The sequence below is a fragment of the Danio aesculapii genome, chromosome 1 (assembly GCF_903798145.1).
Source record: "Danio aesculapii chromosome 1, fDanAes4.1, whole genome shotgun sequence".
In the NCBI taxonomy this organism is placed as follows: Eukaryota; Metazoa; Chordata; class Actinopteri; order Cypriniformes; family Danionidae; genus Danio; species Danio aesculapii.
This window is the reverse complement of record NC_079435.1, coordinates 52,211,773-52,230,147: the sequence shown is the minus strand read 5'-3', so window position 1 is coordinate 52,230,147 and position 18,375 is coordinate 52,211,773. Positions and strand designations below refer to the sequence as shown.

Sequence of the window (18,375 nt, the reverse complement as noted above, 5' to 3'; positions counted from 1 at the left end):
AAACACCGATAATCAATAAGTTCATATTTTATTCTAATGTTCATATAATCTGCAGTTTGTGTACTCGACAACTAATCTAAGCTACTATTTTAGCAGCTCTGGCTAAACTATAGCAAACGACAGTCCTCACTAATCAAAAGATATTTGTACTGTTTTATTATTGTCAAAATAAAGCCTAACCAGGGACTAGGGCTGCAATATAACTTTGGCTAGAGACTTAAATGTGGAGCATTGGCTGATAGAAATTGCAGTAAAGCATTGTCTCTGTCAAATAAACCTAATGTTTTAGAAATCTGCACTACTTTTGAAGTTGCATTTCAAGAAAGCATGAAATAAGTACAATTATTGTGTATTTTATATTTAGTACATTGACATGTTCATGTATACTTAGCACAAAATAAATGCATTTCTAATACATTTTAGTATATACATTTATTTTTTAGCTTTTCTGACAATATTTTGACATGTTTTTTTTTTTAACTCTACAGAGAGCCAAGATTGGCCCGGGTACTAAGAATACAGATGGCGCTTCAAAAAATGACCTCTCCAAATATGATGCCAATGGCAACCAAGACCGCATGAAGCTCACAGACTTCAACTTCATTATGGTGCTCGGCAAAGGCAGCTTTGGCAAGGTATTACAAAAGCATTTTGGCGGCTGAAGCTTATTTTTTAAAGAAATGAATACTTTAATTTCACTGGGACTTGCACAATTGATCAAATGTTGCATAATATTTTTATTTAAACTGTTTTCAAACTCAGTAATACTAAGAAATGTTTTTGAGCAGCACACTAGAATGATTTCTGCAGGATCATGTGACACTGAATATGTTAAAATTGAAAAAAAGTTGTTATTAATTGTATTTTTGTGTTTCACAGAATTTTTCAATTTGACTATTTTTATTCCTCTTAATTTTTACATTGCATAGCATTAAAAATATTACAAAAATGTTTGCAAAAAAGCTCATTTGACTGTCTCCAAGCTTAAATCAATACTGTATGTTTAGTATTTAAGTATTTTATTTACAGTAGTAAGAAGAAGAGGTTGTCTTCTTTCACAACACTGCATTTTATCCCATAGAAATACTCTTATTCATCAGTGAATGCTTGAAAAAATCTTTTTAATAATGAATTCCCAATGAAATGTTTTTAAAATCGTCATCATCAAGTCCCTTTTTATCAAAAAATTATTTCTAAAGCTTGGGAGATTAGCAGATGGGGAGCGTCAGTCAGTGCACAGCCATTTTAGGATCTCTCCATTGATGTTCAATAAGGTTCAGGTCTGGGCTCTGGCTGGGACTCGTGTGAGTCTGGGAATTTCAATTCAATTCACCTTTATTTGTATAGCGCTTATACAATGTAGATTGTGTCAAAGCAGCTTCACATAAAAGGTCATAGTAAATAGGAACAGTGTAGTTCAGTTTGTAGTGTTTAAGTTCAGTTCAGTTTAGCTCAGTTCAGTGTGGTTTAATAATCACTACTGAGAGTCCAAATAATGAAGAGCAGATCCAACGATGCGCAGCTCTATAGATCACGAACCATGCAAGCTAGTGGCGACATTTCCCATAGCCACTCTTGGCTGTGTGCTTAGGGTCGTTGTCCTGTTGAAAGGTCAGGGCTTAATTTGTGCCAGAACCCTCCAGTGTCCCTGAATCTGTGTTCACATTCAGTAAACAGCAGTGAGTTCGATGAACTGATGACCTTCGCAGCCAATCGCAGTCATTTCTGTTGAGCATTTGAACACAATGGCAAATCGGTGGCATTTAAAAACACACTCAACAGTACTCAAATGTTAGCAGGAAATGGATTTTTTAAAAATTTCAGTACAGATTGGTACAGAATTCCAGTATCGTGACAACACTAGTTGGCAGTTTATTCTGCTATAGTGACTCCTGATAAATCAGGGACCAAGCTAAAGGAAAGTGAATGAATGAATATTTTTAGAATAAATTTTCAAACTTCAATAATGAATCTTAGTTCGAATGCCTATAATGCTGTTTTCTTCCAGGTGATGCTTGCAGAGCGGAAAGGCTCAGACGAGCTGTACGCGGTAAAGATCTTGAAGAAGGATGTGGTGATTCAGGATGATGATGTGGAGTGCACCATGGTGGAGAAGAGGGTTCTGGCTCTGTCTGGAAAACCACCGTTCCTCACGCATCTCCACTCCTGCTTCCAGACCATGGTACACATCGCACAAACCTGCTTCACATACACACGGATATTCCATCAAAATAATACCACAGGATTGTGTTGTTGATTACAGGACCGTCTTTACTTTGTGATGGAGTATATCAGCGGTGGAGACCTGATGTTTCAGATACAACAAGCGGGAAAGTTTAAGGAGCCCCTCGCTGTGTGTGTATTCACTCCCAAACACACCAAAATGCCCATATTATGACACAATTAATGACATAAGAGGATTTAATTAGGTATTCATTAGAATTATTTGTGATGCTGGAGGACAAAATCAGACATAGGTTTCTGTTTTTTGGAAATTAAGATGTTTGCATTATTGATTTATATTTACTTATGGTTGGATAATATTTGGCAGAATATTGCAGAATTTTGAAGAAATTTGTCCAGCGTGTCATGGTGGCGCAGTGGGTAGTATGATCACCTCACAGCAAGAAGGTCGCTGGTTCGATCCCCAGCTGGGTCTGTTTTCTGTGTGGAGTTTGCATGTTCTCCCCGTGTTGGTGTTCCGTGATGCTCCGTGATGCTCCGGTTTCTCCCACAGTCCAAAGACATGTGCTATAGGTGAATTAAATAAACTAAATTGGCCGTAGTGTATTTGTGTGAATTAGAGTGTATGGGTGTTTCCCAGTGTTGGGTTGCAGCTAGAAGGGCATCCGCTGTGTAAAACATATGCTGGATAAGTTGGTGGTTCATTCCATCATGGCGACCCCTAATTAATAAAGGGAATAAGCCGAAAAGAAAATGAATGAATGAATGAATGAAATTTGTCCAAATTAAACTCTCAGCAATGCAAATTATTAATCAAAATTTTGATACAATAGGAAAATGTATACCCATGCAACAGGTTTTGGAGTTCATGGTCATATTTATTGAATAAAGTAGTGTTGTAGTATTATATTTGTATTTTTATTTCACAGGAATAATTGTATACATGTAAAATATATTAAAATAAATTAAACAAATAAAATAATTATTGTTTTATAATATTACAGTTGTCACCTTTTTATTGAAGCAGAAATCATAGTCATATATTTGAAGTATTGAAGTGTATGACCAACAATTATTTTTGTGCAAAGAAAATTATTCAAATGTTATAAACATTTATTATTTTTTTCCATATTAGAATATTTATTGCTTAATTTAAAATGTTCTTATTAAAGAAGACTGTTATCGATTTATTATAATGATATGATGAACAAATACTGTCAGGCATAGTTATAACAATAATTATTTGATGACATTAAAAGCCCCAAAATACTATTTAACTGTCATTTCATATACTTAAACTTTGCCATTATTCCTCAAGACACTAGCTTTTACACATTAAGGCTAAACGTTTGTCATTTAAAATCATTTAAAGTATAACAAAATTGAGTATGATCGCTTATTCTTTTATTTATTTATTTATTTTTAATGAGTAAGTGTAAGAATAAGAATGTATTTCTTAACAAATATATATTGCACCCATATTTGGATGCTTTATTTTAATGTAGAAAATTGCACTTGGTATGCTATCTATGTATGTAAATAGACATTCGTAGATGTACTGTAATTTGATGCAGACACCAAAATCTCAGCTTTCACTCATATGCAACACAATAAAACTACTGATAATTAGCTTTATTCATCCAAGTCAGTAATTTAACTGATATGAATTATTTTTTGTTGTTGTTCACCATCAGATTCTATGCCGGAGAGATTGCCATTGGCCTGTTCTTTCTTCATTCTAAGGGCATTATTTACAGGTGAATTGCTTATTTCTGACTTCCCTTATTATGACTTCATATTGAGATATAAAATAAATTCAACAATTGCAGAATTTGATATTGAGTTATAACTCAATGCAATTTTATTATACAAGCATTTTTGTAAGCATTACACTGGGGTGCATGTTTTCCCTATAGTTATTATGTGTCATAGATAGATAGATATACATACATACATACAATGCTGGATAAATAAAAGTCAAAATTAAACTTATATATGATTATTATGATTTTAAATGAATTTGAGAGCATATTTTAACTGTGTGTTTGAACTGTGTGTTTTCTGGTTCTGTGTAGAGATCTGAAGCTGGATAATGTGATGTTGGACTCTGAAGGCCACATAAAGATTGCAGATTTTGGCATGTGCAAAGAGAACATGTTTGATGGAGACACAACAAAAACCTTCTGTGGCACTCCAGATTACATCGCCCCAGAGGTGTGTGTGTTTGTGTGTTGTGTCTGGTTTTCATTACGTTATGAACACCAGATGTCCCCACATGTATATTAGTACCAGGATTTTTTTTTCCTTTGGGTACATTGTTGTGGTCCCCATGAAGAAATCACGATTGAAGTATTTTGAAGATGTAAAGCAGCAGAATGTTTCATTAGGCCCATCACAATAATCAATATATAGACTTACCTCAATATTTTTTGACGTTTGGTATTTAAAGCCATTTTACTATGACATTTACATTTTACTTCACCGTTGTCAAAGTTTATAATTGAACATTTACCTATTAGGACATTTAATAGTATGTTTAATAGGACATTTACCTTTTTACCATCAAATTATAGAATATAAATATCCTTTCATGATACATATTGTAAAGTCTTTATGGCTATTTGCATTATTATGCTGTTATATAATCATTATATAATCAGTGGCATAAAATGATCTCAAAATGACAATAATATTGCTTATCGCAACAATTTCTGTGACAATAAATCGCACAACAAAAATTCCTTATAATGACAGGCCTAGGTTTCATGTGAGGGTTAAAAGGCATAAAATCATGACGTTCCCATAAAACAGGAAAGCCCATCATACTGTATGTCCATATCCCTGATCAAGTATTGAGTGCTTAACAGGTTCATACTTCTTAGTAGGCTTAGTAGTTTTTTGTGTTAAAAAAATCCTTTTGTTTTCATTGGTCGTGAGTAATATTAAAATTTTCAGAGATAATGAATTTTGGGTTTTCAAGCCATAATCATCCAAATTATATGAAATAAACCCTTGAAATATATTGGTCTGTGTGTAATAAATCTATATAATGTTTGAGTTTTACTTTTTTATTCGAGTTACTGAAATAAATACACTTTTTGGTGACATTGTAGTTTACTGAGATGAGTGTGCAGGGTTTCTCAACCACGTGCCTGGAGGAGCACCAGCACTGCATGTTTTGGATGTCTCCTTTGTCTGTCACACCCATTACAGGTCTTTCAGTGTCTGCTAATGAGCTGATGAGCTGTGTGTTTGGTTAAGGAGATATTAAAAATGTGCAGAGCTGGTGGTCCTCCAGGAACATGGTTGAGGAACACTGGGATATTAGTGTGAGTATATGTTAATGTGCATGACATTAAGTGTGCTCTTCTGTACTGCAGATCATTGCATATCAGCCGTATGGAAAGTCTGTTGACTGGTGGGCTTATGGAGTTCTCCTGTATGAAATGCTGGCAGGACAGGTAAACTAACATGACTAAATTATGTTGAAGCAAATATGTACCATGGTACAAAAAAGGTAGTAAATCTCATAGTCTTTTTTTTCTTTCTAAGACGTCCCCTGGTTGTCTTTAAAATGTAATTTCTACTGTAAAACAACAAGAAAATGTAATAAAATTTTATAGCATTTAATTATTTATTACAAATAATAACTAGATACAAAAACGCAAAGTTACAGCAGCATGCGCTTATAACTGATTTCACCAAGTAAGACATGCTCCTGGATTAACATCTATGTTGATCCTGGAACAACATTAAAATCAGCCAATCAGAATTAAGGGATACCTTTACTGTTTATGTTAAGTTCAGGCTTACAGTTAGGTTTATGCACCTCTACATGATTGTAATCCAACTATTATTCCCCTCTGATTTTGGGAGTTATTTACAGTTATGGTTGGGTTTAGGTAGAGAATAGGTATGGATTACATTTCCCAACAAAAATGATGTTCCAGGATCAACATAGATGTTAATCCAGGATCGCATCAAACTTGGCAAAATCATGACGTGCTACATTTATATGCAGTAGTCAACCAATTACAAAGAAAAAATAAAAACAACTATACCTACCCTACACAGTACCTATATAAACACACGTGCACATATACAATATTATACAAACCATACAATAAAACAAAACAGAGTAAATAATAAATAAGCATGTCCTATTACCAAATCTTATATTTGTCATGGATTGGTCAGGCTCTCACGACCCCCACTCACGAAGATCACCATCACCTGACTTCTAATGAGCACACAGCTGCATCGCATTCACGAGCACCAGATAAAAGCACAGCACTCCAGTCGCTCATTGTCCGGGCTCGTCTCGACGAAAGCGGACAACTGAGCGACCACTCAGCGTAGTCATCCTCAGCTAAACCAAACGATTTACTTACCTGTTCTCTTTGTATTCCTCCTAGTCTTCCTGGTCCTCCCGAATCGTCCTGTCTTCCAGTCCTTCCAAGTCTGTGTCATCCTCTGTCAGCTGTATCTAGTGTGTGCTGTCCATCCTCGTGTATTCCTGTTACCCAGCCACGGAGGAAAAGACCCCAACATCATTCCTGATCCTCCTGGCTATCCTTCATGTGCTCCTTGTTGTCATTTAATAAACACCCTAACGTTTCCATACCTCTGTCTCCTGTCCGCTTCATAACAGAAGCCCGGACCAATAACGACGACAACATGAGCACCCCCGATCACCTTCAAGAGCTGGTGGACCAGTTGAAGCGGATTCTACAGCCACCAGCTCCACTTTCCAACGCACCACCAGCACCGAGCACTTCCGCCTCCACAGTTTCTTCTTCGGCCCTTCCTTCCAGTCCCATGGCCCGACCAGCGCCCTACTCAGGCGGAGCGGGGGAGTGCAATGGTTTTCTGTTACAATGTTCCCTCATATTCGAAATGCAACCTTCTCTATATCCCACAGATAAGTCGAAGATCGCCTACATCGTATCTCTACTCTCTGGACCTGCACTTAAATGGGCTGAGACGATCTGGAACCAAGCCGGGCCGGTCATGAATTCCATCACTACCTTCACGGAGTATTTCAAAGAGGTGTTTGGACGTTCTGATGGGGAAGTAGCCGCTGGAGAGCAGCTGTATCATCTAAAGCAAGGTACTCTATCTACACAGGAATATGCTCTCCGGTTTCGCACTCTAGCAGCTGCAAGTGGATGGAATGAGAGATCGTTGTTGACCACGTACCGGCTCGGCTTGGAACCCACTCTCCGAATCCAACTGGCCACATTAGATGATACAATGGGTCTGGAGAGATTCATCCAACATTCTCTCCGATGTTCCGATCGTCTCCGTTCCTATCAACAGGACACCATCACCCCCTCGTCTGCACTCCTCCAATCGCCTGAGTCAACAGCCTCTCCAGAACCAGAACCCATGATAATAGAGTCTGGAAGACTGACATCAGCGGAACGACAGAGGAGGCTGACCCGGGGTCTGTGTCTATACTGCGGTGTCAGTGGACACACCCGTATGGAGTGTCCCCTTCGTCCCATTCGGACTTCAGTGAGTGTATTCAGTACGAATATTGAACAATGTAAACCACTTACTACCACCGTACAAATAACTACTGCCTCTATTTCTCTCCTTGTCACAGCCCTCATCGACTCCGGGTCAGCAGGGAACTTCATCTCCCAATCCCTCTGTCGTCAACTCCACCTCCGTACTGAGGCGTCCTCGCATATATACCAGATACAACCGATAACCCAGTGCACTCGATCTTCGACCCGTATCCATCGACAATGCGAAGACATCCTTCTTCAAGTGGGGTTGTTACATCAAGAGAGGATTCAATTTCTGGTTCTGGAGGGTGCAAATATGGACATCATTCTAGGGCGCCCGTGGCTGGTGAAGCACGATCCCATCATCTCTTGGGGCACAGGAGAGATAAAGAAATGGGGATCTGGATGTACACCTGCCTGTTTTCCAAATCTCCCTCTTCAAGGTCGGAACCCCATTTCTTTGTTTGCAACATCGGTCGAGAGCCCTCCTGAGAAGCAGTCTATCCACATTCCTAAGGAGTACAGCTCCTTTCATGATGTCTTCTGCCCCAAGAGAGCTTCCCAGCTACCGCCGCATCGGCCATGGGACTGCGCGATCGACCTAGTTCCAGATGCCCAGTTGCCAAGAGGTAGGATCTACCCGCTCTCGCTTCCAGAGAATCAGGCAATGGAAGATTACATAAGGGAGGCTCTGAGTCAGGGGTACATACGTCACTCAAAATCACCAGCCGCCTCAAGCTTCTTCTTTGTGGCCAAGAAGGACGGAGGGCTGCGTCCATGCATCGACTACAGGGTCCTAAATAACGGTACAGTAAAATACCGATATCCCCTTCCTCTGGTACCAGCCGCTTTGGAACAGCTCCGAGAAGCTAAAGTCTTCACTAAATTGGACCTCCGCAGCGCGTATAATCTGATAAGAATACGTGAGGGGGACCAATGGAAGACAGCATTCGTGACCCCTACTGGCCACTATGAATATGAGGTCATGCCTTACGGTCTGGTCAACGCCCCCTCCGTATTCCAAAACTTCATTCATGAAGTCCTCCGGGAGTTTCTTCACCACTGTGTAATAGTGTACATAGATGACATCCTCATTTACTCCCGGAGTGAGGCCGAACATCGCCAACACGTTGCGGAGGTCCTACACATATTGAGAGAACATCACCTCTACCTCAAAGCGGAGAAATGCTCATTCCACCAGAAGTCGATTCATTTCTTGGGATACATCATTGACCAAACCGGTATACGTATGGATGGGAAGAAAATTGAGGCTGTTCTATCCTGGTCAGAACCCACTTCCATTAAGGAGCTCCAGAGGTTTCTTGGGTTTGCTAACTTTTATAGACGGTTTATCAAGGACTACAGCAGGATTACATCACCTCTCACTAATCTCCTCAAGGGTAAACCCAAAGGACTGGAGTGGACCAAAGAAGCAGCCGCAGCCTTCCGCCTTCTTAAGAAGGAGTTCACAAGGGCCCCACTCCTGACTCATCCTGACCCAAATCTTCCTTTCGTGGTGGAAGTGGACGCATCCACCACCGGCGTCGGGGCAGTATTATCTCAACATCATGATACACCGCCCCGACTGCATCCCTGTGCCTATTTCTCTCGGAAGTTGAGCCCGGCGGAGCAGAATTACAGCATAGGAGACAGGGAGCTTCTAGCAATCAAGCTAGCCTTGGAGGAGTGGCGTCACTGGTTGGAGGGAGCCAAACATCCGTTCCAGGTGATCACAGATCACAAAAACCTCCAATACATCAAAGAGGCCAAGAGACTATGTCCACGTCAAGCCAGATGGTCACTTTTCTTCTCACGTTTTGATTTCTCCATTTCCTATCGTCCAGGACCCAAGAATCTAAGAGCAGACGCTCTCTCTCGTTTACACGAGCATCACGATCATGAAGAACTCCCAACGAAGATTCTTCCCGAACACATCTCCATTTGTCCGATCACCTGGAACGCTCCTCCAGTCGTTGCCACTCCGGAAGCCCCTGCTCCGCCGGGATGCCCTCCTCATCGGCAGTTCATACCACCTGAACACCGGGTAGATCTGATCCACTCCTTACATACCTCGCTAGGCACTGGACATCCAGGGATCAACAATACTCTCTCGCTAGTATCCCAACGATTCTGGTGGCCAAACATGGCAAGGGATGTGAGGCAATATGTTCAGGGCTGTAAGGACTGTGCCCAATCCAAGAGCCCACGTCATCTACCCGCTGGAAAGCTCCATCCCTTGCCGATTCCGAACCGTCCCTGGTCACACCTAGGAGTGGACTTTATCACTGACCTCCCTTCGTCAGAAGGTAATACCTGTATTCTAGTCATAGTAGATAGATTCTCAAAGTTTGTCAAACTAATCCCTCTGAAAGGTCTTCCCACAGCCTTTGAAACTGCCGACAATATCTTTAATCAAGTCTTCAGGTCATTTGGTATTCCAGAAGATATTGTGTCGGACAGAGGTCCACAGTTCATCTCACGTCTATGGAAAGCCTTCTTCAAGCTCCTAGGTGTGGCCGTCAGCCTCTCTTCTGGATATCATCCCCAAACCAACGGGCAGACAGAGAGGAAGATTCAGGAGGTGGGACGGTTCCTGAGGACCTTCTGCAGTGGTCACCAGAACTCCTGGAGCCAGTATTTGGGCTGGGCAGAATATGCCCAAAATTCACTGCGGCAACCCTCCACCGGACTCACGCCATTCCAGTGCGTCCTGGGCTTCCAACCACCGCTCTTTCCCTGGGATGGCGAACCATCTGATGTCCCCGCAGTGGATCACTGGTTCCGGGAGAGCGAGAGAGTCTGGGACGAGGCTCATCAACATCTGCAGAGGGCAGTCCGTCGAAGCAAGGTAACCGCCGATAGGAGAAGGTCTGAAGAACCCAGATACACACCCGGACAAAAGGTGTGGCTATCCACCCGGGACATACGCATGCGACTGCCCTCTCGCAAGTTAAGTCCCCGATTTGTTGGTCCCTTCACCATCGTGGAACAGGTTAACCCCGTCACCTACAAACTACAATTACCCTCTCACTACCGTATTCACCCTACATTCCACGTATCACTCCTGAAACCCTATCACGATCCTGTTCTTCCCTCCACAGAGCCTGACCACGAAGAGGAACCCCCTCCTCCACTGCTCCTAGAAGAAGGAGCCGTCTACGCAGTGAAGGAGATCTTGCGTTCCCGACGTCGTGGTGGCCAGTTGGAGTACCTGGTGGACTGGGAAGGGTACGGCCCCGAAGAAAGGACATGGGTTCCCAGAGCTGATATTCTCGATCCTAGTCTCATGGTGGAGTTTCATGAGAGCCACCCTGAGTTCCCAGCGCCTAGAGGCAGAGGGAGACCACCACGGCGTCGGAGGTGTCGGCCCTCAGGAGCGGGCCCTGGGGAGGGGGGTACTGTCATGGATTGGTCAGGCTCTCACGACCCCCACTCACGAAGATCACCATCACCTGACTTCTAATGAGCACACAGCTGCATCGCATTCACGAGCACCAGATAAAAGCACAGCACTCCAGTCGCTCATTGTCCGGGCTCGTCTCGACGAAAGCGGACAACTGAGCGACCACTCAGCGTAGTCATCCTCAGCTAAACCAAACGATTTACTTACCTGTTCTCTTTGTATTCCTCCTAGTCTTCCTGGTCCTCCCGAATCGTCCTGTCTTCCAGTCCTTCCAAGTCTGTGTCATCCTCTGTCAGCTGTATCTAGTGTGTGCTGTCCATCCTCGTGTATTCCTGTTACCCAGCCACGGAGGAAAAGACCCCAACATCATTCCTGATCCTCCTGGCTATCCTTCATGTGCTCCTTGTTGTCATTTAATAAACACCCTAACGTTTCCATACCTCTGTCTCCTGTCCGCTTCATAACAATATTTTCTTATTATGGTATCCTCATTATCTTCTGTCTAAAAAAAATAAGAGGGTTCTAAGTGTCTTCAAACACCTCATGTCTGTCTGTAATAATGTGTGTGATTTTCTCAAGCGACAAATTTATTGCCTTTTGCTTTAACTAACTCACAATAATTCATTTAGCATGTAAAAGAACACATCGATAAATATATATTCTCAATTTTAAGTTGTCTAGAATTTAAATGTAATATAAAAATGTTTGGGTCGACACGGTGGCTCTGCAAGAAGCAAGAAGGTCGCTGGTTTGAGCCCCGGCTGGGTCAGTTGTCATTTCTGTGTGAATTGAATAAGCTAAATTGGCTTAAGTGTTTGTGTGTGAATGAGTGTGTGTATAGGTGTTTCCTAGTACTGGGTTGCAGCTGGAAGGGCATCCGCTGCGTAAAACATATGCTGGAATAGTTGGCGGTTCATTCTGCTGTGGTGACCCCCTGATAAATAAAGGGACTAAAGGCTGATTTATACTTTTGCGTCTAGCGCACGCATGTGGTCCGGCGCAGCCTTTGTGTGGTCACATAGCCCTTGCCGTGGCTGAAGTCGACGCTGATGCGCACCTCTCAAAAAATGTAACTACACATCACAATGATGTGTAGCGCAACCCCTGTGATTGGTCGGCTTGGTAGCGCTGACGAGTGTGGGCGGTGCTGAGAGCTGCGAGTCCAATGCGAGTGTTTACAAGTGTTGAGTCCTGTGAAGGAGCTCCAGATGGAAAATTTTGTTTCGTTTACCTTATGATTAAAGTTGTTTCACCTCTGCCGGTTACTGCCTCTGAATGAGTGAGTTTTAGCTACTTGTACATTAAGGTAGTGTTCAGAAAAAACAAAACACTAGTGAAGAAACTCAACACAGAGTACATAAAAACCTACAGCCAGCTAGCGTTTCAGAAATGTTACTGCAGAGCAACACAAACAATGCGCAGAAGTAGAAAAGCATGACTATGAGCAAGGCAGCCACCATGGGTCACGCCAATCACTCGACGCAGAAGTGTAAACCAGCCTTAAGTTGAAGGAAAATAAATGAACGAATAAAAGTTTGTTATCTATGAAAGCTAATTTCTGCCATAGTATAAAGAAAACTCTAATACTTTGTTTTGCTCTTTAGCCTCCTTTTGATGGTGAGGATGAAGATGAGCTGTTCCAGTCCATCATGGAGCATCACGTGTCTTACCCCAAATCCATGTCCAAAGAAGCAGTGGCCATATGCAAGGGGGTACGAGATGCACAAGCTTCATACACTCTTGTCTACTCTCGCACACGCTAATAGAAATGCTTTTGTGTTTGCAGCTGATGACCAAGCATCCCGGTAAACGTCTGGGCTGTGGACTGGAGGGCGAACGGGACATTAAAGAGCATGCTTTCTTCCGTTTCGTGGACTGGGAAAGACTGCAAAACAAGGAAGTTCAACCTCCATACAAACCCAAATCTGTAAGTATTAATGCAGCTGTGTGTGTGTGTGTGTGTGTGTGTGTGTGTGTGTGTGTGTGTGTGTGTGTGTGTGTGTGTGTGTGTGTGTGTGTGTGTGTGTGTGTGTGTGTTTATCAGGTTTGTGCACTCCACCACACACTTCAATAAAAGTGCAACGGTGTTGTTTTTGCACTTTCCTCTAGTATGTACACTCACCGGCCACTTTATTAGGTACACCTGTCCAACTGCTCATTAACGCAACTTTCTAATCAGCCAATCACATGGCAGCAACTCAATGCATTTAGGCATGTAGACATGATCAATACGATCTGATGCAGTTCAAAGTGAGCATCAGAATGGGGAAGAAAGGTCATTTAAGTGACTTTTAATGTTGCATGGTTGTTGGTGCCAGACAGGCTGGTCTGAGTATTTCAGAAACTGCTGATCTACTGGGATTTTTACGCACAACCATCTCTAGAGTTTACAGAGAATGGGCCGAAAACGAGAAAATATCCAGAGAGCGGCAGTTCTGTGGGCGCAAATGCCTTGTTGATGTCAGAGGAGAATGGCCAGACTGGTTCTAGCTAATAAAAAGGCAACAGTAACTCAAATAACCACTCGCTACAACCGAGGTATACAGAAAAGCATCTCTGAATACAAAACATGTCCAACATTGAGGTGGATGGGCTACAGCAGCAGAAGACCACACCTGGTGCCACTCCTGTCAAGAACAGCAAACTGACATCAACAGCATGAAAGCATGGATCCATCCTGCCTTGTATCAATGGTTCAGGCTGGTGGTCGTGGTGTAATGGTGTGGGGGATATTTTCTTGGCACACGTTATGCCCATTAATACCAATTGAGCATCGTGTCAACGCCACAGCCTACCTGAGTATTGTTGCTGACCATGTCCATCCCTTTATGACCACAGTGAAATCATCTTCTGATGGCTTCTTCCAGCAGAATAATGCGTCATTTCATAAAGCGAGACTTATCTCAGACTGGTTTCTTGAGCATGATAATAAGTGCACTGTATTCAAATGGCCTCCACAGTCACCAGTTCTCAATCCAATAGAGTACCTGTGGTGGATTGGAAGATTCGCGTCATGGATGTGCAGCCGACAAATCTGCAGCAACTGCGTGATGCTATCATGTCAATATGGACCAAAATCTCTGAGGAATATTTCCAGTACCTTGTTGAATCTATGCCATGAAGGATTAAGGCGGTTTTGAAGGCAAAAGTGGTCCAACCCGGTGCTAGTAAGGTGTACCTAATAAAGTGGCCAGTGAGTATATTTTACCTGCAGTGATGGAGTACATTTTTGTTATTTACGTGCCTAATTTTCAGAGCTGTTTTTGTGACAAGGATGTTGTGGTTCCAACCTGCTCAGGAAATAAATATTGAAAATGCTTTTTTTAGTGTTGTCTGGTGTGGTCTAAACCTAAAAAGAAGTTTCAGACATTAAAGCCATACCAGAAGGGTAAAAATGCACTTCTTTTCATGGTCTGTTGAAATTCTTGATTCTGATTGGCTGGAAGGTGTGCAACAAAATCATGTAATGCACAGGTTGTTCCAGTCAGTTTTGATCATGGTTGTAGTAACCCTAGCAACCCAGCTACAGTTGCCAGAGCCCAAATTCATGTGTGAATCACCAGGGAGCTGATGTTGATCAACAAACTCGCCAAAATGCTCTAAAATATTTGAGATTCAATATAAATAGACTATATTTAGCAAAGAGGTAGCTAACATGTGTAACTATGAGCTATTTTAAGAGTTCAAAATTCGATATTTCTTGACACTATTAGCTGGTTTGGCATGCTTTCCCAGGAGAGAACCCTGAGCTTGGAGATAATTGAGCCCAGGGCTCCCTCCAGGTCTTTTAGCATGTAAGGGGGTCCGAGATCAGGTAGGTCTCGAGAGCTCCCACTAGTAAAGTTGGAAAAGGAGGAGATGGGGTGGAAGGGGGGATTCTTTCAAAAACGAATATAAGACAGTAGGGTGAATTTGGTATTTATTGTAGGCTTGGATCAATTTGATTGGATTATTATTGATTATGAATGAGAGACCAGCCGCGATCAATCATATCACATGCTCCAATAGAAATTAGTTTAAAACCTTCACTAAATATGCCAGTATCATTTACACACAAATACGCTCTCTCTTTCTGTCTGCCTGTAATTGATTCAAACAGGAAAAAAATGGTCAAATATTGCAATGCAATGAGCAAGGCTAGTTTTAACTTTAGTGCTTAATTTGTAAATGAATAATTTCCGGAACAAAACCAGGAAACAAAAGTTACCAAGATTGATGTCCCCTTCACAATTTTAGTTTTCCCAGAACATGACATCATGAAGCAGGAAAAAAGCATCAAATTTCTGAACAATCTTTGATTATTTTATGCCAAGCATAATAAAAGATCTTGCTAGCCTACAAACATAAATCTTATGAAACGTCACTATTCAGTTTACTAACACCACTGACATTCGGTTCACGTCACTATTACATGCCAAGTAAAAAATAAATGAAATGGCTCACTCTGTCTAATCTTCAAGAAGTTGTTTTCTGACTGACTTGAGATTGCTTTGTTTCTTTCTCCTGCTATCCTGATCAAGGGGCGCAGTTCCATCTTCTCAAGACTTCTTTTGATCAGGCTCATTGTCAGATTTGCTCATGGTTTTTAAAATTTAATTATATCTGCCTCTTTGGAATTTTGAAATTATTATTTTATTATTTTTAATTATTTTAGGTAGGCCACGATGCCATTATTTATTTTCTCTGCTCACTGCGTGCGAAACGATAAACACTAACCAGTGAGAGTGATTGTAAAGGTAAGAAAGCTGATTGGTCAAAATATTGTTATGGCCCAATAGTTAAACATGACTTCTGCTTTAACTTGGGTATGCGGATTTTAAATGTGTCGTGTCGGGACCTCCATGTGCATCTAAAATCTTTTAACGAATGGAAATCTGTTGATTTATTTGTTTACTTACTAATTAAAAAACTGAGATGAAACAATCTAATATAGAACCAACACCAACTGGCTGCCATGTGAGGATATTTGTGGAAAATAGTGTTGTGTAACACAGGCTATATACCTGTGTTGGTGGACATTTCAGGTTAATCAACGAATGCATGCGACACCGGAAGCACTTATAGACCACAAAGGGGAGCTGCCATAGGGGGATACTTGCATAGTGTTGCTTGAAAGTCGCAATGAAACCGAAGTAATGTCCTTTTTTCCCGCCGTCGTGACATACATCCACTTGAAAGAGTCCTACACCGAAAACAAATCCATGGTGGTGCATGATTTCGTTCTTTGGGAACTGATTGGATTATTGAAAGAAGGGTTCTGCCAACAAAATGAAGGAAGACGAATGGGCGAATTCAGAGTAGAAAGGAGGCTCCCATTGATAGCCATTCCCTGAAGGAACTCCATGTGACCAGAAGTGAAGGAAAGTCATTTCGAGGTTGGAGGGAAGGTTATGGGATTATGAGGGCAAATGATTTTTTACTAAAAAACGAAGAGCACAGATACTAAAACTACTAGAGGGGTGTCCAACTCTGTTCCTGGAGATCTACCTTCCTGCAGAGTTCAGCTTGTTGCAACCTTGATCAAATGCACCTGTCTTTAATTTCCGAGTTCTCTTTCAGATCATGCTTAGTTGTTTTAGTTGTGTTTGATCAAGGTTGGAGCTAAACTCTGCAGGAAGGGAGGTCTCCAGGAACAGGGTTGAGCACCACTGAACCACTGAACACTGTATATACATATAAAATGAGAAGAATATGTTTGATTTCATGGCGACTTTAAATAGGAAAGTGGTTGGTATTGTGTTCATTTTTATTCTGTTAGCAGTCAGCAAGCAGTTAAGGTAAATAATATCGAATTAATTACTTTCAGGTTTTCCATGAACAATGATGCTTCTCACAATCCCTCCCTTTCACCTTTTCACTTCTCATTAAAGGGATAGTTTACTCAATGGTTGACCGTATGCCCTTCTTTTATGTACTAACTAAAGTGTGGTACACTTTTCCAGTGAATAGTGACATCCATTGAGCTTAAAAAAAGCTGAGACCACATCGGAAAAATTGGGCTGACATTGACTACTAGTGATTAGGCCAGTTTTGTGTTTCAGAAAGACTGCCACCAGAACTCAGCAGTTAACAACTTATAGGGAAAAACTGGAATACGAGACAAAATGAGCTAAAAAGCAGAATTTCCCAGAGAAAACAGGACGTCTGGTCACCTTAGTTATAAACAAAGACCAGGAATTTTGTTAAATAATAAATTACATTTGAGCTGTTAGTCATTATATAACACTTCCAATGGACCATGCATTAATGGTTCTTTGTGACTTTGAAAAAAGCTTAATGTTAGATGCTTTTCGCTACCATTTATATGGATAGAAGAAAGCATGACATTCGAATTTCACCTTTAGTTGTATTTTAAAACAAAGAAAGGCATATGACATTGAACTATCACATTTTAAAATTGCGTGAACTATTTCTTTAAATTGCAGATCACATTTTTCTGAATGCTGCACCTGGAGAATAAACAACACAGGCTCATTCTGAAATGTAGTCCTATATACATTTCTGGAGATCGCGAATTATGTAGCCAAAGCTACGTATGGGTGCATTTTGTCTTTAAAACGAATGCTACGGGGTGGTATGATGCTGTTACCAGTTTGTCTGGCGGACTTGAGACGTAGAGAGGAGTTGACCACGGCAATAGAGTTCAAGTCTGGCGAAGAACGATTCCAGAAAGCAGGTAAAAAAAAAAAAAAAAACAAGAAATAAAATAAATAACGGGTGAGAATGTGGTAAAATCTGAAAACGTGGTAAAAATCAGATGGCAGCTTTTCTTTTTCTGGATTGCTTTAGAAAACTGTCGGTTGGGTTTTCGGGAAGTGAGCGAGCAGGTCAATCGGTGCTTTTGAAAACACTATCGGTTGGGTTTAGGGAAGGAGGAGGGTGGGTCAGTCGATTGGTTAGTCAGTCAGTCGACAGCGGCCTCTGGTGGATTTACGCGAGAAAAGCAGGCACGAATGAAAGAATTTTAAGATCTGAAAAAGCGTACACAGTGGCCTCTGGTGGATTCGAGAAAATAAAAACTGCAAAATGTACCTCCTGGGACATATTTGGCGCTCTCCAGAAATGAGGTTCATTTACAAAATGAGCCTGGTTTTTAAATAAATATGTTCTTTTACCTTGTGCAATAATCAGCAGCATCAGAAATGCATTTTCAACACAGAAAATGATGTGCATGAACTCGAGAGTGTATTTGTAATGCCAAAATGTGCATTGGTATTTTATATATACGAGCTCATCTTTTTCTGTCATTACACATTCCATTCAGTTATGACTATA

General features: G+C 41.3%; 1 protein-coding gene across 4 annotated transcripts in view; it reads left to right on the top strand.

Moving 5' to 3' along the window:
- Nucleotides 1-18,375, top strand: part of prkcba (protein kinase C, beta a) — a 68,201-nt gene that overhangs the window by 40,389 nt on the left and 9,437 nt on the right. For all 4 annotated transcript variants that reach the window (XM_056462621.1, XM_056462635.1, XM_056462613.1 and 1 more), the window contains exons 9-16: nucleotides 489-635; nucleotides 2,009-2,182; nucleotides 2,264-2,355; nucleotides 3,879-3,941; nucleotides 4,260-4,398; nucleotides 5,565-5,645; nucleotides 12,705-12,812; nucleotides 12,887-13,027. In XM_056462621.1, coding sequence (XP_056318596.1) covers nucleotides 489-635; nucleotides 2,009-2,182; nucleotides 2,264-2,355; nucleotides 3,879-3,941; nucleotides 4,260-4,398; nucleotides 5,565-5,645; nucleotides 12,705-12,812; nucleotides 12,887-13,027 — 945 coding nt within the window. The remainder of the gene's footprint in view (nucleotides 1-488; nucleotides 636-2,008; nucleotides 2,183-2,263; nucleotides 2,356-3,878; nucleotides 3,942-4,259; nucleotides 4,399-5,564; nucleotides 5,646-12,704; nucleotides 12,813-12,886; nucleotides 13,028-18,375) is intronic.